Here is an 18,294-nt window from a genome sequence, read left to right on the forward strand (position 1 = left end):
CAAAACAAAACAACAACAACAAAAAAGATTTCCATGGGTGGAGGCTCCATCTGTTAAGTATATACACATCTCTTCAGTAGCAGCTTGTTCTCCTGGACTGAAACGTGAAGATGCTGTGGTCAGATTCTTCCCTCTGGACTTCCTTGGACCATATTTACCAATACAGTGGAGTATCTTTTCCTATGAGTTTGCACAATAGCCATCCAGTTGTTTCTATGCCAAGTATTTAAAAATGATAAGTACACACGAAACATGACATACCTAAGAATTTCTGTAATGGAGAAATGAAAAGAACTGCCTAATGATGTCCTGAAGCACTTAACATTTTTGTTGTAATGTTAAAATCTGTGCATGTGTTTGTTTGTTTCTACCAGTCATCAAGAGTGAATGAAGATCAGGGGCATTTTTTCTTAGTTTGTTTTGAAGGCTGTGTAAATGAAATTAATCTAAATATAGAAAGCATTTGTTCTGAAACTGGTTACTGGAATTGATGGGCTCTTGTTTTACAGTAGTTCCAAATGTGATGATTTATAAGGCAAAGGCAGAAACACTTATTGTGTCAGCACTTTGAATTTTGTCAGTACAAGTATTCAACCACAGGAATGCTTCTCACTGGGCTTTTACTGCAATGCAGCTGCCTAAATAAATGAGGATTCCAGCATGAGAAGCCACAGTACAGTTCTTATGATGTATGCTTATGACCTTTGAGAATTTTGAAGTTCTAATTCAGTTCAAGTCTCAGAAATCAACCCGATAAGTTGATACAAGTCAGACTTATACAAATAATCCAGACAGCATTTACTGCAGTGTGACAATCATTACACCGCTTAATAATGCTGCATCTGAAAGAGAAAAGGTTCTGATAGCTTATTTGTAATTTAGTCAAAACTTATAAAATATCCTCAGTTTTTGTGAAATTAGTTTATCTTGTGAAATGATTCTGGTTCCTTTCATGTATTTATGCACATATTATTCATTTTATATCAGTTTATGACAAAACTGCCAAATTCACAGACGTGTACTGCACTTCACTTGACATAAAGACATCCAGTTGTTCTGAATCTCTTATCTTGGATTTTCTGAGGAATATTTTTCATTGAGGCTTTCACAAGACTTATTCAAAGTTCAGAAGTGCATATATCTATTAAGTGCTTGAATTTGTTACCCCCTGCCTGATTTATTGGCTGACTTTTATTGTGGCTTAGATTGGAAACATTGGGAGATGGGCGTGTTTGTCAGCCTGAATGCATTTTAGATGCTGCTGCTTGTATCCTGAGGTATTATTAGTTCAGCTGATGCCTTCAGAAACACTGCATTATCCAGCTAATAGCCTGTAACAACACAATCTATAAAACTCAGATGCCCCAATTGTCTCATGAATTCAGGAAAACAGGAATATGTATGTAGCTAAGCCTACGCATTTAATTTCAAATGTAACAAAAAGAACAAAAAGTGAGCTGGTTACGAATGTAGGACAAACAGCTGCACTATGATGTAATATGTGGAGAAGGATTCGTCATTAAATGTGATACGTTTAGCTCAGTCTAAAGCTGAGCTGCAGAAGAGCTGGCTTTAGAGCTTTAGGTTTCTCTCATTTTCTTATTTTTAAATCTTCATTGATGGAAGTTGTGCGTTGCACAGAGGGACAGATAAGAAAAAAACAGTTAAAGCAAGCTGTTTTTAGCATTCCCACTCCATCCGCCCTGCCTGCAATCTCTTCTTCATTTCTCTTGTGCACAATCTCTTGGTTTGGGTGGTTGATACTAGGAATTTAAACTCATCTGCCTTCACTGTCTTTACTCCTTGCAGCTTCATCATTCCACCTCTCATTCACACACATGTATTCTGTCTCACTTATGTTCCTCTTTATTCCAGCGCATACCTCCACCTCTTCAGCCTCTTTTACAGCTGTTCTCTACTCTCAATAAAGATCAGTCTTGTCTGCAATCATCATAGACCATGCATACTCTTGCCTGAACTCATCTGTCAACCCGTCCATTACTGTTGGAAGCAAAAAGGGCCTATCTTGAACGTCTCTGTCACTTCTGCCAACAACGTTCCCATATCTTCATCACTTTTATAGCCCCTCACTTCCTCCTTACCAATCCTCTTCCTTCATCTATCTTCTTCTTTAATTTTCTTCAGTAATCAGCTCCTTAAAGTACTCCTTCCAACTTAACACACTGTTAATTCATTTAGTATGTTTCTGTCTCTATCCTTATCCTAACCTGCTGCACATCCTTTCTAGTGAGATCTCTCCATGATCTCTCTTTATCTCATTTAAAACTTCATTTGAGTTTATTTTCTCATTTAAGTGTAAGGGGGAAAAAAGCTTTTGGCACAGCTGCTGTATCTGGTTTCCACGGTCACATTTTAAAATCATGAGTCTTTGCTGTAGTATCACGAAAACATCTGTCATTTCTGCATAGCATGTCATTTTCCCCCTGATTCTCTTGCCAACAAAAACACTGTATTTGGTTTCATGTGACGCAGCAGCTGTGTGTCGTATGTTGTGTATGATGTGTTAAAGGGATATGTTACCACGTACTGTACACCAAACTATCCTCAGTTGCTGTAAAGAGTTTTGATGTAGTGTAATTTACACACTCCAAATAAAGAAGTACTGCGAGAACAAGAGGCGGCTCGGCTTTATTGAGACATTTCTTTTCCCCTTATTGGATGTTATTGTCATGAGAAAAAGAGAGTGCTGTGAAAAACAAGTACACAGCTAAGGCTTCCATAGAAGTTAAGAGCAGCCAGGTACTGCTAATCAAATGGACTTGATTAACTAATCGTCAGCAGGTGTGAGCAGCTTTTGCACTTGGTGGTCTGGAGCGTTTAGGTGTGTGTTAATGAAATGCCACAGTCTTCTCAGGAGAGGATGGCCCAGCAAATTTACACCAAGGTCAGGCCATGTGTTGTTCAAAAAAAGCTGTAAAACCTGCATCTCAGAAATTAATTATCATGTTAAATGTTAAAGATTATGAACACGTATGGCTTGTTTGGAAAGTTTTGTAGAAAAAAAAAAAGCTGCCTCTGTCTAAAAATAAAATGTATTGCAAGCTGTAGGGTGCAAAGCCAATGGAACAGACCCACAAGACTTGTGGAATAATGTCCTTTGGACAGATGACAGATGTCCATAATGCACACTGCTATGTTTGGTGAAAACCAAACACAACATATCAGCACAAACACCTCCTACCTGTGGTGGAAGGGTGATGATTTATGCTCATTTACAGGAACTGTGCACCTCACAGCCACTGAGTCACCCATAAAGTCTTCTTACCAAATTATTCTAGAGACAAATATGCAGTCATCTGCTTGACAGTTAAAGCTTGGCCTAAACTGGGTCATGCAACAGGCCAGTGATTCCAAGTACAGCAGCAAATCTATAACAGAATGGCTGAAAAAGAAAAGAATCAAGGTGTTGCAATATCCAAGCCAAAGTCCAGACTTCAACCTGATTGAAATGCTGTGGTCAGACCTTAAAACAGCTGTGCATAAATGAATGGCTGCAAACCGCAGCGAAAACAAGCTAAAGTTTCTCCACAATAAGACTGATAATTATACAGAAAAGGATTACTGCAAGATCTTATCAATAAAGGTGGTTCTGCAAGACTGAATCATAGGGGTTAGTTAGTTTTTCTCAGAACTGCATATGGGTTATGTTTAATTCTTGGCTCCTGTGAGTCAGTCATTTCCAAACCTTTGAGAAAGTATTTAAACAGACAATTATTCTCATGCCAGGCCGTAAGGCTATGTTGTTGCACTGGCTGCAGCTATGGAGGTCACTGAGAGGTAACAGCTCCCTGTTTAGAGGACAACCGTCTGTGCTAGGAGTTTGGGGGAGTGGTGGCTAAATAAGTCAGAGGTTCATCAGGCCATTGAGCTGTGTTTTGCATTTGGATTTGCTTTATCATTACTTAGGATTTCACTTGTTCATGAGGTTTAAGAAGAGGTTGTGATTTAGGGTAAAAAAAAAACCACCCTCAAAAATAATAAGGTGAGTCCCAGGTCTGTCTCAGGTCAGAACACAATATGTTAAGAGCTGAAGTGAGCCACACCAGCAGCCTTGACACAGCACCACTAACTGAAGTCCCTGGAATGACAATGGGATTTTTTTCCCTGCTCAAAGTGAATTTTGGCTAAACTTTCCAGGTGGCTACCTGCTGAAAAAAAGGTTTAGCAGAAGAACAGTCTCGTGTGTACTTGCAGGTGAAATATGAGACAAATAGATTTTGACTGTCAAAACTGCATGTATAATTGATTTGGTTGCACTTTAAAAAAAAAAAAAAACATTTGTAATTTTACACTGTGTGTGTGAGTGAGTGAGCGAGCATGGATCTCAGCACAACAACTACAAGATTAGCATCGGTTGCATTGCGTGCAGCTGCTTGTGCCAACACAAGGACCATCATCTACCCACTGCACCCGTGGTGTCACAGCTTTACAGTGAATCTGTGTTACCGTGTTTGAACAAGGTATTCAGCTCTGGTTAAAACCTCTTTGGGGCCCACCAACAGTTTCTCTACACAGTAAAAACCCCAATACTACTTATTATACTGTACTATTTCTTTGTAAAGGAAGTTTATTTAGGTCACAGGTGCTACAGAGCACCTGATATTGTTTGGTTGATGGGGACAACAGACAGGTTTTTATGTTCTCAAAGATTTAATGAGCAACTTAGAAAAATATTAAATTTTTAAACCTTTAAACTTTTATCAGTGAATCTTCCATCAAATAAAAAAGGATCAGAATGGAATATTTGAAAGTTTAATTTAAAAAAAAGTGTCTGTAAATATATAGCTATTCTATCACAGATATTGGAACATATATTAGATATATATTAGACTTTTGCGCTAAAATGAAAGGTCATTTTAAAATAAAATGTGATTCAGGACAATGATTGGAGGTAATCATGTCATCTATATTGGTGTGTGTCAAAAAATAATTTTTTTGTTCTGTATTTCTGTCACATGCAAATATCTGGCTATGACTGGTGTGAAAAAATAGTTGTAGATGATTGGCTCCAGCCTGATGACAACCTCTTACATGAGCAGTCAAGACGTCAGTCTAACTGGGGAAGCAGTAAGACACATTTGTTGTCAAATTAATAAATAATAAAAAATACATTATCTTTTTAAAGAAGTGGTTCATGTGGCTGCTTGGGACTCGTAGATATGTTTTTCATGTGCTGTCTTAGCCATCCTTAGCAACCTGTTTGCTAAAGATGTAAGACGCAGATGTTAAACATGTGACATGGGGCCAAAACTGGATGCCAAAAAGCTTCAGCATTAATAAATACATGTATTTCCAGGTCTTGAGAAGTTGTTTTAATCATAAATAATGCAAAGCAAAAATATTCATTTCTCTATGTGACAGTTTTATCTTTGTAGAGCTACTATAAATTGTAATGCACATGTAAAACAGATACTGTTGCTATGTTTTGTTTTGTTTTAAACTCTGACGCAGTGCGTAAAAACAAACTAAAATAAGTTTGACACGTCAGAGCTAAGATATTTGGCAGCAGCCCTAAAAAACAACCACCGTGTAATGGTAAGTTCTAAACAAGCAAACTGAGTAAGACATGGGGTTTTGTGGTATTCTGACCTACAAAATTATCGTTTATTTGGGCTGACTTGCATATAAACATGCATCACCAGCAATAAATAGTGACACTTTTGACAGGTATGTATGATCACTTACAAGGAAACAAGCAAAACCCATAAAACTAACCCCCAACTCAAACTCATATTCTCAAAAATCAGAGAAAAAAAATACAGCTAAATACAGTAAAACAAAACCAATAACTGACCCATATCCATAGCTAAACTACTAGCATCAAAATGTCTTTCTTTGCTCTTATGATTAGTTTTTCTTTCAGTAATCGGTGACTTACTGAAAAATGTGATAAACACTTTTAATTGGTTCTTACACACAAACAACAACAACAACAACTCTTCTATTTTCTTATTCTGAATAAACTGATTAGTATGATTTCTTCTATTTTCTTCTCTTCTTTATGTAATCAGGTGGGAATTTCTTTTTCAGGAACATCCCTAATGTGATTGGTTTTCCAGCAGAGGGCGACCTGACCCCAGTCCAAATATTGCTTGTATCCCATGTAGAATAGTGTCATCCTCCCTGAGCAGACAGAGCTCCTTCATGTTGCCAAGTAAACAACAACCCAATCTTTTTGCAAGGTCAGTGTAAATCTTAACCCTGTCCCTCCCAAATGTTGTGTTGCTCATGCATATTCAGATTATTTGTCAGTATATTCAAACCAAGATTGGTATCAGGGATCTCAAATCCATAATTGTTAAAGCAGCAGTACGCTGGTATGTTTGAAGGAGTATTGTATATAGCAGGAAAAAAATCATTTTACATCTTGAGAATATTGAGTTTAACAAAATATCCGAATGTTTTTTTTTCCTTTGTCATTTTCATTTTATTTTAAATATTCTTAAAAATTGAGGAACCTGGAATGTTAGGCGTCGGTATTAAAAATTTCAGGCTCGGGCAGCAGTTTGAAGGAGGACCCAAGTTGCAGACAGCGCCGGTGTTGTGCCAAAAAGTGATTGTCTGCCAAAAACTGATTTCCAATGTTTCCGTGTATTTTTTTTATGTGTAATATCTTTACGTATGTTCGTAAATAGACTTCGGTGAACAGGGTTTACAAAGGGGTTATATATAGAATTAAAAAATTATCAGTTTTTCAAGTATCTTCACAACTCTGTGTTATTGTACTTACATTATAACCAATCCGGTCCTTTATCCCTACTTAAAATATTTTTACAGAACTACTGTAATATTTGCTGCCATTTCTGCTGTCCTCTTGGCCAACTTACTCTTACAAAAGACATTTTTAATGTTAATGAGATTGTTTTTAACTGCAAAAATAAAGGTTATATAAAAGTCACTGCCAAAAACTGATTGTGGCTTCTACGGTGTTGTGCCAAAGTAGTTATGCGAGTGAAATTTATTTACAGTGTGGCAAGTGGCAAACAGGAAATGAGGAACAAGCTAGACGTAAACTAAACTGGGAAAGCTAGTAACAAACAAAACCCGAAACCATAACTCACAGAATAAAACGCAGGGAAAAACATATGGAGGTAACACAGGGGATGAGGAGTAGAGAATGAAGACCAGAGAGACGGACTGTCACCAAGTTACACAGAATAACACAGACGAACCGACGAGGAACGCAGGCAGGCACACACTATAAATACACACAAGGTAATGAGGGACTCACACACCTGAGGGGAACACAGCTGAACCTAATTAAACACGACGAGACACAGACCTTCAAAGTAAAACAGGAAACTCACAAACAGGTTTACAAACAAACTCAGAGACACAAACAAAGCACAGAAGGGAGAACACTAAAACACTAAGAACTAATACAAATAAGAATCGGCATAAAACAGAAGATGTTACTAAAATGAAACACAAAACGCTGGGTCACCGGTCCAGGACCATGACAAAGTGATAAAGTCTAAAGTGGAAATTTTGAAGAAAAATTAAAATACTTTTTTTGAGGGTAAAGCCAAAATTTTGGGAATAAAGTTTAAAATTGGAAAGTAAAGCTATAAGTTTGAAAGTCATGTCAAACTTTGGGCTTGACTGGTGATGCATTGGTGGAATCCTACTTCTAAGTTTGTTTTAATGTGAAGGATATTTTCCTGGTTTTGCAGGTAAACAGTGTGATAATAAATATTAGTACTATCACTTTTCTCAACATGTTAACATTATGTCACGGTTCCCAGATTTAATCCTTGTTTTGTATTTCCTTCTTTGTGTTGTTTATGATTTGGATTTTTGGTTTTCATTCATTCCTGAGCATTATGAGGTTTTAGTACTTGTCATGTTTTACATTTGTGGCGTTATTAGTCTGTCTTTTCCCCTTCTGTTCAGTTCATGTATGCGTCGTGAATACTTGTTTCAGTGTGGTTGTTCTTCATTTCCTGCTTTATTTTAATAGTTAGTTGTCTTTTGTGCCTTGCATTTAGTTTTGCTTCCTTGTCTTGTCCTAATTAGTTTCAGCTGTGTCTTGTTTCCCCTTCAGTTTTTGTCAGTGTCTGTCTGTTCCTTGTCTGTTTAGTAACATATTCTAAAGTTTGGATTTTGTTTCACTCGGACTACTACACTTAATTAAAGGTTTGTTTTCGATTATTTGTTTGGCTGTCAGTCCTACATCTGGGCCATCCGTAGCACCTTAATGGAAAAAAAGAGCCTCTGACATTCTTTCTTAGGTAGTCTATATTTAACACTGAGTGCTAAAATAATTCAGCCATCAGTTGAGTAAATGTCTGTAACAGTGGAAAATATGGTAAAGTTTCAAATTAAGTGGAAAAACTGAGATGGCTATTTTTGTTAACACCTCCACCTCTGGTCTCTGTCATTCTGATGTAACGCTACACGACCGAGCAGTTTTCACATTGTCCCTCACCGAAACAAACACATTAAAAAAAAAAAAAACAGCCCACAATGTGCACACTTTAATGAACAGAATTCACAATGAGGAGAACATCAAAACTACAGTATGAAGGGAGTAGCTCATCATTAAAACAAAACTCCTGAGATACAACAGGAAAACACATGTAAACAATAACCCAGTTATTAAAACTCAGTACATTAACAGATCTACAACCAAGTAACAACACAGCATATCAGATGAACTATATAATTTATTTACATAAGAAAAAAAACAGGCAATAAAATAAAAATAAAAAGGAACAGGACAAGAAAACTAAGTTTCCATTTGGTTAAAGCGACTTTCTCAGTTTACTTTACTTGAAGACGTTAACTTCATTAAACTATTCTGAGGCACCATAAAATCACTACAAGCACATTTTCTATTTAAACACACAGCCCATTAAGTAGGAGGCCTGTACTACCGAATAACTTCAGCTTACCGTATCTTCATTTACAATAACACTGCAATCGTAGGTAATTATAAACTGGATAAGCCCACTCAGGGTTTCCCAAGGTAGCTATTAGCATCTTCACAGGACAGCATATGACCAATGACACATGTGGACAGATCTACTACTTTGAAAAAGTTGAAAAGATCATTATACCAGCAGCAAAACTCCATTTATTTATTTTTTTATTCTTCCATTTATTAAGGAAGAATAAAATATACAGTTAGAAAAGTCTGGAGAGTTAAAGGCTCTACTTGTGATTATTACTATTTACCCTGTTTCCGTTACCAACAATAGATGTATTAAAATGTTCCAATGTAATTAATTATGAAATAATTTGTGTGCAAAAAGACGTTAATCTTGCTGCTCTAGGTCTGTTGGCAAAACATCACCGTGCAGTAATTAAAAGTTGAAAATTACAATAAAATTAAGCCTATAATGTTTTTGTTTTGTTTTTTTAAACAAAACATATTTCCATACAACTTTCATCCTTACCATTTCGGGTTGGGGAAAAAAAAACAAATATGAAAAATTGTAGGAGAAGATGATTCACGGTAGGACACATTTTTTAGATTTAAAAAAATCTCAATGGCACATAAATATCCGGCTGGACTTTACAATCACTTGAAGGTTAATAAACCCAGTTTACTGGCCAAAGGACTGAATTAATTAGGCCTCAGTCGGGCAGGCTTAGAGGTCAGTCAGCATCACCCACGGCAACCACAGGTCACTCGGTAAAAATGTATTCCCTGACCAGTTGGCGATGGTTTGCTGGAAGTTGCTGGCTGTTAGGTGAAAGTGGTTGCAATGAGGTACAGGGTGTTGCATTAAAAACCTTGTAATTACTGTTGCCAGTTAGCATAAAGGACACCAACTTGCCTACAAACTCTCTGAAAAGGGTGATATAAACAGTTCTGCTTCAAAGTAAAAGTTACACGTTTAAGGTGCAATGTTACTCATTGAGCATTTGGAGACAAGTTAGCATCTTCAGTGCAAACTACGGATGACCAAAGAACGAGAGGGAGATTTCTGATCCAACACCTTTGCAACCAAATTCACAAAGCAGCCCCTCCCCAGTTGGTTGGAGATTACATATTTTTCCCTCAGCGAGCTTTAGCTGCCGGTAAGTACAGGTATTTAGTGCGCTATTGCTTGCAGAAAAAAACAGGAATGAAATTGTTCCTCAAGATCTGGTTTTCTTATTGATGCTCGTCGTGGAAAGACAAGAAATATGAGTAAAAATAATTAGTACGAGGGCTCTTCCAGAAATAGTGGTGCTTTTTTTCAGGAAGTGATGAGTCCCAAATGTAACATTGCTCCGGAGCAGGTTAGGTTTGTATCATCTGGCTTTGGTAAGATGAGAACTGGCTTCCTGACTCCATATAAACTAGACTTAAGCCTGAAGTTACCTCGCTAAGTCCCAAATCTAGCTTCACAGTACATGCCTCGAGACATGGAAGATGCACACTTTCTCTCTTTCTTTCTTTTTTTTTTTTTTTTGAATATTTGCACATATTTGCACAAGTGTGCAATGTGTGAATAGTTTTATGACAGAATAAAACCAAACCAACTGCATGCTGTCAGAATAACACTGTAAGAAAATGTATGCCTTTAGTCAACTAAACTCTAAAGTATCAAAGTTGACTACAGGTACATTTTAAAGGTATTTGTGTGAAAGTTAAAGATCCGGTCACAGTTTGGTTGTATCGGTTTATACCCCTTTAGTGGTTAGCATCATCATGTATGTGAGTTTTGCCACATTCGGGTTCTACAGTAGGTTCCAGTTACAGTCACTGCTGGTTGTGACTGAGCAGCCTGTTTGTAGATTGTAGCCATTTTTTGTCCGGTGGTCAGCGTGCTGCGATCCGAACCATGCCAGGATTAACGAAGGAGAAGTTTCTGAACATCGTCTGGTCTACGCTGTTGATGAGCGTGCGGTCGGCACACGATAGTCTGGGCTTCTCGTTGATAAACTCTTTGTCGAAATTACTGCAGTCGCTGGGTGAGGTCTGCGAGGATGAAGGGCAAATATTTAATTACATGCAATATTTCATACACCAGCGAGTAGATTAACAAGTAAATACTGCAGTACAGTGATTTTCAAAGGCTGGGCCGTGTCCCCAAATGGGCTGCGAACAAACTTAAAGTAAGGACAGTAAGGCTCTCGATGCAGACTCCAGTCTGCAAACACGCACAGCAGTCTGAAGTTTGAAAATAGCCACTATAGTCAATTACTGTGTCAACAACTTTCTAGATGATATTTACTTTCACCCGTCGGCCGTATCAGCCAAACAGCTTTTACTAGCTACCAGTTTTTAACTGAGAAAATTAGTGGATATGTTGAGTAAGTGGTTCCCTGTTGTACTTACTATCGTTGGTGTGAAGGGTGCCGGCACCTGCCGTTGCTCTAAGGCGTTCCAGTCTGTGCTGCTGAAGAAACTGTGATGTCTGATGTTTCCTTTGGTTCCCAGCCGCTCCTCAGGTTCCCTCACAAACAGCTGAGGCACAAACGCACAGAGGTTTAGCCATAGGGCCCCGAGAGCTATATGTATGCATTTAATGAACATACAGGAAACAGTAAGAATCAGTTTCATCAATTTAAAGACCAGATCCTTGCTTTCTTTTCTTCCTGCTTGATCTTATTTAAACTGGCCACTGAAGCACTTGTCTGACCTTGATGAGTATGTCCTTTGCAGCTTTGCTGAGCCAGTTGGGATAAATGGGGGTGTCTGTCCGTATGGACTGAAACAGCTCCTCTTCATCGCGGCCGTGGAACGGAGACTGACCGATCAGCATCTCGTACAGCAGCACTCCGAATGACCACCAGTCCACAGAGCTGTTGTACTTCTGACCCAGCAGGATCTGATACATAAAGATCACACAAATTGGTAAAATGAACAAGTTAAAAGTGGGTTTTTCTTATTTTCTGTCATGCACGTACTGTTACAGTGGCAGATGTTCACATTTAAATGGCCAGAGTTTTAAAGAATGAGGTCAATAACGTTTGAAAATAAGTCCTTATCAGTCAGATCTTGGGTTTTATTTTGCTCTAGATGTCAAACTAATTTTACGTCCTTGGTCACATACAGCCCACTGTGATCTTTAAGTGGGCTAGACCAAGGAAACTCCCCTTTTCTGTCTGTGTAAATAAGTCTAACCACACACTAATTGCCTTAGATATCTTTGTATATAAAAAAGAAGTGTAATTTTAGTATATCTCAGTTTTTTCTATATGACAGAGAACTGCTGCAGTATCCGTCAGCACGACTTTTTGGGACTGATTTGTAAGTAAGTAATGTGTAAAAGCTCACTGCCCAGAATATCCTGTAATAATAATAATAAGATGATTGTGGTAAAAAATATTTTTTTTGTTGATCTATTGCTTTGTTACGCTGGAGAAGTGGGGGAGGTCTTTATCAGCAGGAAATCTGTAAAACTTGCAAATACTGTTAAAAGTCCAAAATGCATGTGCTCATTCACATTTTCCGAAACTGTCTAGTGAGCTGGATTTAATCTTTTTGTGGCTGATTCTGGTCCCTGGGGCCATATGTTTGACACCTCTGTCCTAGATTATCAGCTTACAGTTTTTTCTACTCTTTAATATTTTAAAATGTGGTTTAACTTGTTATTTTAAAGGGGCAGCTTAGAGGCTTATTTCACTCAGGGGCTGCACAATAGCCTGTATAAGAAAAGCTACTCTAACAGAGTCCAAATATAAATGTACAGACCTAGCATCAAAAGCCCTCTTTAAGACGTCTCTAGAATTTAGACCTTTTATGCGTATCACTTGGTGGCCAGCTGTTGTTGATTGATCCTTTTATTCAAAAGGATACCAGTTTATTACAACATTTACATTACTACAGCATGCAAAAGATGTCACCTCTGGGGCGATGTAGTCTGGGGTCCCGCAGAAGGTGGAGGTCCGTACGTCATCCTGCATGTTCTCCTTACACATACCAAAGTCTGCTATCTTTATATGACCATCTGAGTCCAGCAGCACGTTGTCCAGTTTCAGATCTCTGCAGAGGTGCAAGAAAATGATTCCTCTTGGACTATATATTACATGTCATGAATTTCAGTCCTGTTTCTGGCTCTCACTGAGCGCCTACCTGTAAATAATTCCTTTAGAGTGCAGAAACTGGAGCCCACAGATGATCTCAGCTGCATAGAAGCTGTAAGGAGACACAGATGTATGTGAGAAGAGAGGATAAAATTCACAGGAGTGATCAGATTTAGGCCAAACTAGGTCAATCTAGTTGAAATTCTGAAATAGACAAACCAAAAAAATCAACAAACTTAAAAGACAATTATGTCACAGAAATAAGGATCACATGTCGACTGTATATAGAAATTAACATGAGCACCATAAAAATCCCCATAAGAGACTGTAAGTTTGAAGCCTGAGGGGGGCCTTAGCTTCTGGGGTAGTCATTTTTCCAGGACTGATAGCCATGCTTTACTAATGCAGATAGATTTTAAAAAAAAAATAACCGGTGGCTTCCAGATTGTATATCTGTAAGCCCCTTTATTTGCTCTCTACACAGACTATTTACCCACGTGTAACTAAAGGATGCTAAAATGTAGAATTTGCACTAAAAATGAAAACCACTGGCAATCTATAGATAACTGTAGATAATATGTTTATAGAGATTAGATCTATTAAAACCTAATGTGACGAACAAGAAAACAAGACCAAGAAACCAAGGACAATGCACGGCCATTTGGTAGCGAATTCTCAATCCCAAGTGGTTACTTGTACTTCAGTGGTTAGACACACTCTAACCACTGAAGTACACCAGATGTTTGTCTGACGCATGTCTCAGTCCTGCATCAAGTCACACCACAGGCATGTCAGAAGCAGAACATTTAGTCTGCATTGGGTATTTTATTTTGAAAATTGACCACATTCTCCATGCTGCTTTTATATCTGACTTCCTGCCCCCGTCGCCTACTCTGTGTAGCAGCTTCTGGGATGCTTACAAATGTGGCGTCGGGTGTATTCAGGGGTCAATCAACTCTTGCTTTGTTGTCTATCTTCCACTAAGTTGGACTGTAATTTCCTAAATGAGTGTCATTTTTCTATTAAATATGATGTGAAACTAGTGATGGAAACCAAAAACTCAATTAGAAAATAGTTTACTGAGGTATATGGATGTTTTTTTGCCTCCATGCTGGTAATGATTACTCATGCAGGTTAAAGGCACATCTGCAGTGAAGGCACTTTTCAAACCTGGCGGTTACATCCAGACCCAAACAGTGCAAAACTACAGTCGTGTGTCACTGTGAGAGCTGCGTCTTTTTTAACTCACGTGGCTCTGTGCAAGTCAAACTTGTGGCAGTTTTGGATGTGGAACATAAGATCCCCTCCATTCAGATACTCCATGACGAAGAACAGGTTTTCCTGGATGCAAAAACACAGAGGTCAGGGCTATATTTGTTTCCAGAGAATTATTTTCAGTGGCTACCTACTTGCATGCAATGACTGTGCAAGTGTACAGGGGTCATCACCTTAGTTTGGAAGGTGCAGTAAAGATGTGTAAGGAAGGGATTTTCCCAGGCTAGAGACAAAACCCTCCTCTCTACCATGGTGCACTCAACATCATCATCCATCAGCACCACGTCTTTCTTCAGAGCTTTTACTGCAAAAAATTCACCGCTCCTTTTCAGCTCTGCTAGAAACACCTGGAGAAGACGAAGGACAAATAAAAAGCTTTAAAAAACAGGTTTAGTTTGGACATATAGAGTTGTAGCCTTTTGCCCAATCATTTACCATAGCTAGCTCTATGTGTTGCAAGACTTTGAAGTAACAAGAAGTAGGTGGTTTTCAGTGGAAACTGGCTGCACAACACATTTGACCACAAGCCTCAGAGTGCTGTGTAAAGCCCTCCGTGCTGTGTGAAGCTGCTGGCAAGAATGACTAAAATATGATGCTTTGACACATTTGCAGAAAACGCTCCCCCCCCCCCACTGTGTTCTTATAGAAATTCCACTAAGAAAAGGGCAATAATTAGTTTTTGTTGCATGCAGTTTTTAAGGGAAGGGAGTGTGTAATCACTTCTGTTTGTTTGTCTCTTTGTTAGCAGTTAAGCATCCACAGTTTTCAAGATATCATGTTTAATTTTTTTGTGATGGTAAATACCAAAAACAGCTCGGGCACATTCAGTTTTGATGAAAAGGTCAAGATCACACCAAATGTGAATGTCAGTGAAAACTTTAAACCATGTCAAGTAATATATCATATGAAAGAACATGTGGAGAGCTGTAAAACAAATTTTACATTTTAATACGACGCCCTATGATGTCACAATAATGCCATAAAGTTCACAAATTCACACACTGCACCAAAATATCTTAAAACCTCACGCTTGTAGATGATTTCAGCAAATTCTGCTCCAATTATATGGGTAAAGATAATACACCATTTTAGTATGTAATGCTCCAAGGTCATAGGTCAAAGATCAGACATCTGCATGTTGTAATAAAAGGTTTTTACTACAGCCCTTGCCCTTCGGGGGAGTTGTGCTCTTTGAATGCTCTTGTTAATATGTTGATATATAAAGTAACATGACAAAGATGCCACATCTTCATGCACGCTCTGCTCCGTGCTTTACTTTTCCTCTTTTGAATCAGGTCGCCTCTGCTACCTTGCCAAAGCTGCCTTTCCCGAGCATCTTGTGCAGGGTGAAGTCGTCGATGGTAAATTTGGGTTGGTGATCTTTCCTCGGGACAGCGTACAGAGGCTCTTCTGGAAGCACCTCGCTGACCGACCTGCTGACATCTCCTGGTCCCTCCCATGAAACACCCTGATAATCTGCTACAAGAAGCAGGTTGAGAAACACAAATGACATAAAGTATGCAGTATGTATCCCTGCCTAACGGAAAGGAACATTTTAGAAGTTGCATACCTTTGCTTGCAGGTGTAGCTGTGGCTGGTAAACCCATAACTAGCCCGGATGGTGCTCGCACCACTCCCGGCTGGGCAACACTTACTGGACCTTCCCGACCAATAATGTCACTGTCTCTGGTACTTCTCGCCTTAAAGCAAAAGGTAGATCCAGTTTCAAAATGAAGTTTTCCACAGTAAAATATTCCTTAATTACTAGTATTAAAGGGGACAATATTATGTTCTCTTATTTGCTTTACTTTTTCTTATGTTATCTAGTGTTACACAGTCTTATGTTAGATCTTCTCATTAAACAAAGTTTCATATAATGAAGTCTTCCTGTTAGATGTGCATGATGTCACAGAGATGGAATATCTCGTGCTATTCAAGTCTTCTCTTTGCAAGGAGCAATCAGAAAGTTGGCTTAAAGGAGGAGAAGTTAAAACTTCTAATCAAGGATGAATTAAGGTGCATCACCAAAACTCAGTATCAGATAAATTGGGATTGGTAAATGGTAAAGGAGGAGCCAGGGATCGAACCATCGACCTGCCGATCAGTAGGGTGACCTGCTCTACCTCCTGAGCTACAGTCAACTCCAGATTATTTCATCAGATTATTTAATTATGCAAAGTTACTCAGCTGGAACTGAGGAGAACACGTCCCTTTTAAGAGGTGTTTAAGTCACTAAAAGCAGCATAAAAACGAGGAAACAATTGAACTGGTTGAAGGCATTTCTGAAAGACTGCACAGCTTCATGTACCGAAGGTTTGTTTGTCTCACCTGCTGCTTGCTCTCGATGACTGCCAGAGCTTCAGCCATCAGTTTCTGGTTGACCCCGCAGAGGTTAGCCACTTTCTTTTGGCATTTATGGTGGACGTTCATGCTGCATTCTGCACAACATCAAACACAATGTAAACTCAGTTGAACACATAAAGAACATTTAAAGCAGTGCAAGATGGCAATATTTACACTGTTATTAGTTATGCAAAAGTTAATGTATCAGCTTTTACTTCAGAATGGGGCAATATTAAAATTTATAATGACAATGACAGAAAAATGCACACTTATATGTAAAAAATGTTGCTAAAGAGTCCAATTTCTTTTTCACTTGATACCTTTTTTTCATGTCACACGTTCTTTAATGTTTGCACATGTTCCTTATATAACTGTGCTGTTTCTTCGCAATCTCTCACACATCCACAATAATAATGTTTCCCATTCCTAACCCCTCAGTCAGCTGGCTTGTACTGGAAATATGATTAATTTCACAGGGAGAACTTTATACTTTGCACCTGCTGTGGCAGCTGCACTGTGTTTCTGTTCAACAGGCCAACACATGCAGCGCATATTTATGCTGGGAAAGGTTTGAACGCCCACTGTTGTCTCAGCTACTGGAAATATATTGAGTAATGCTGTGGATTAAATGATCATATCTATGTGGTGAAAACCATGTTTTATCAAATTTTGTCAAGTTGAATTTTTCAGATAAAGGTAAGGGAGCTCCATAGTTTGCTTGCTGCATGTGTTTCAGAGTGTGTTGATGGTGTTGTGAAGGAGTAATATAGCTGTGCTGAACCAAGAAACCCTTTCGTGGTAATCTGTGAAAGCCACTGCTGACTCTTTCTTCCTAAAAATCGATGATTCGGGCCTTAAAAGTCCAAAATAAGGAAACATTTGCAATGCAGTGTAAGCCATTTAAAACCCACAGATATCTGCATAATGTTGTCTAGAACATTTAATCTTTTGGCAAAGGGGTTTCCCTGCTGCTCGGCGGTTTTCTGATCAACTGTGCTGAAAGGCAGCTCCCAGAAAAACGGGACTAATTTTAGAGTGAAGAATTAAAAGACTGAATACCACAGAGCTTGTAACTTCAGTCAAAACTGTGCCATTTTAATTTGCTTTTTGTCACTTAGTCTTGTGTCTGAAAACACAATTTTTGGTAAAGAAGTCAAAATACCTTCATCCAACTAATCCCACATAACCACTCCTCTGTCAAACACACTCAACTGTATAACGAAGCACCAGAAGTTTGGAGGAAATGACATTTGTAAGAATGCCATGACTGGGCCAACCTGACCGAGATCGTACCATTAGGATGCTGGAGCAGGGGGTTGCCAGAGCAATGAGTCCTCTAGACTCAGCTGAGCTATAGTGCTTTATTTTGAATGATCCATCCATGCAACCGAGTCCAGGCTGCCTTCAATTCTTCCAGGGGGAGACACTGACACATTCCCAAACCAGCCTGACCGTGTCCTGGATCGCTGCAGGGTCTCTTCCCAGTATAACATTCCTGAAACGCCTCACGTAGGAGGGGAACAGGAGGCACCCTGGCCAGACGCTTGAACCACCTCAACTGGCTCCTTTGGATGTGGAGGAGTAGAGGCTCTACTCTTAAACGACCATCAGTCTTAGTCTTTAACAGTACGCCAGCATCAGTTTTCCTTAACTCTTAAACCAGGACCTTTCAGTTCCTAAACTGAGCTTGAA

The 18,294-nt window shown here is 38.8% G+C and overlaps 1 protein-coding gene and 1 long non-coding RNA gene across 3 annotated transcripts in view; one reads left to right on the forward strand and one right to left on the reverse strand.

Annotated features, from left to right (window-relative positions):
- Nucleotides 1–2,764: 2,764 nt before the first annotated feature.
- On the forward strand, nt 2,765–15,946 carry LOC120735920. Its single transcript, XR_005696375.1, has 5 exons — nt 2,765–2,905; nt 6,052–6,203; nt 11,621–11,812; nt 15,555–15,751; nt 15,842–15,946. It is a non-coding gene; the product is annotated as an uncharacterized LOC120735920 (long non-coding RNA).
- Nucleotides 8,483–18,294, reverse strand: part of prkcq (protein kinase C, theta) — a 37,311-nt gene continuing 27,499 nt past the window's right edge. The window contains exons 9-18 of one of the 2 annotated variants that reach the window (XM_040035701.1): nt 16,588–16,697; nt 15,830–15,959; nt 15,569–15,738; nt 14,433–14,606; nt 14,234–14,325; nt 13,034–13,096; nt 12,805–12,943; nt 11,598–11,786; nt 11,294–11,422; nt 8,483–10,933 (exon numbers count right to left, since the gene is read on the reverse strand). In XM_040035701.1, coding sequence (XP_039891635.1) covers nt 10,775–10,933; nt 11,294–11,422; nt 11,598–11,786; nt 12,805–12,943; nt 13,034–13,096; nt 14,234–14,325; nt 14,433–14,606; nt 15,569–15,738; nt 15,830–15,959; nt 16,588–16,697 — 1,355 coding nt within the window. In that variant the 3' untranslated portion in view covers nt 8,483–10,774. The remainder of the gene's footprint in view (nt 10,934–11,293; nt 11,423–11,597; nt 11,787–12,804; nt 12,944–13,033; nt 13,097–14,233; nt 14,326–14,432; nt 14,607–15,568; nt 15,739–15,829; nt 15,960–16,587; nt 16,698–18,294) is intronic. The other variant, XM_040035702.1, reaches the window with a different exon arrangement.

This window comes from Simochromis diagramma, unplaced genomic scaffold (assembly GCF_900408965.1).
Source record: "Simochromis diagramma unplaced genomic scaffold, fSimDia1.1 OVJJ01000816.1, whole genome shotgun sequence".
Lineage (NCBI taxonomy): Eukaryota > Metazoa > Chordata > Actinopteri > Cichliformes > Cichlidae > Simochromis > Simochromis diagramma.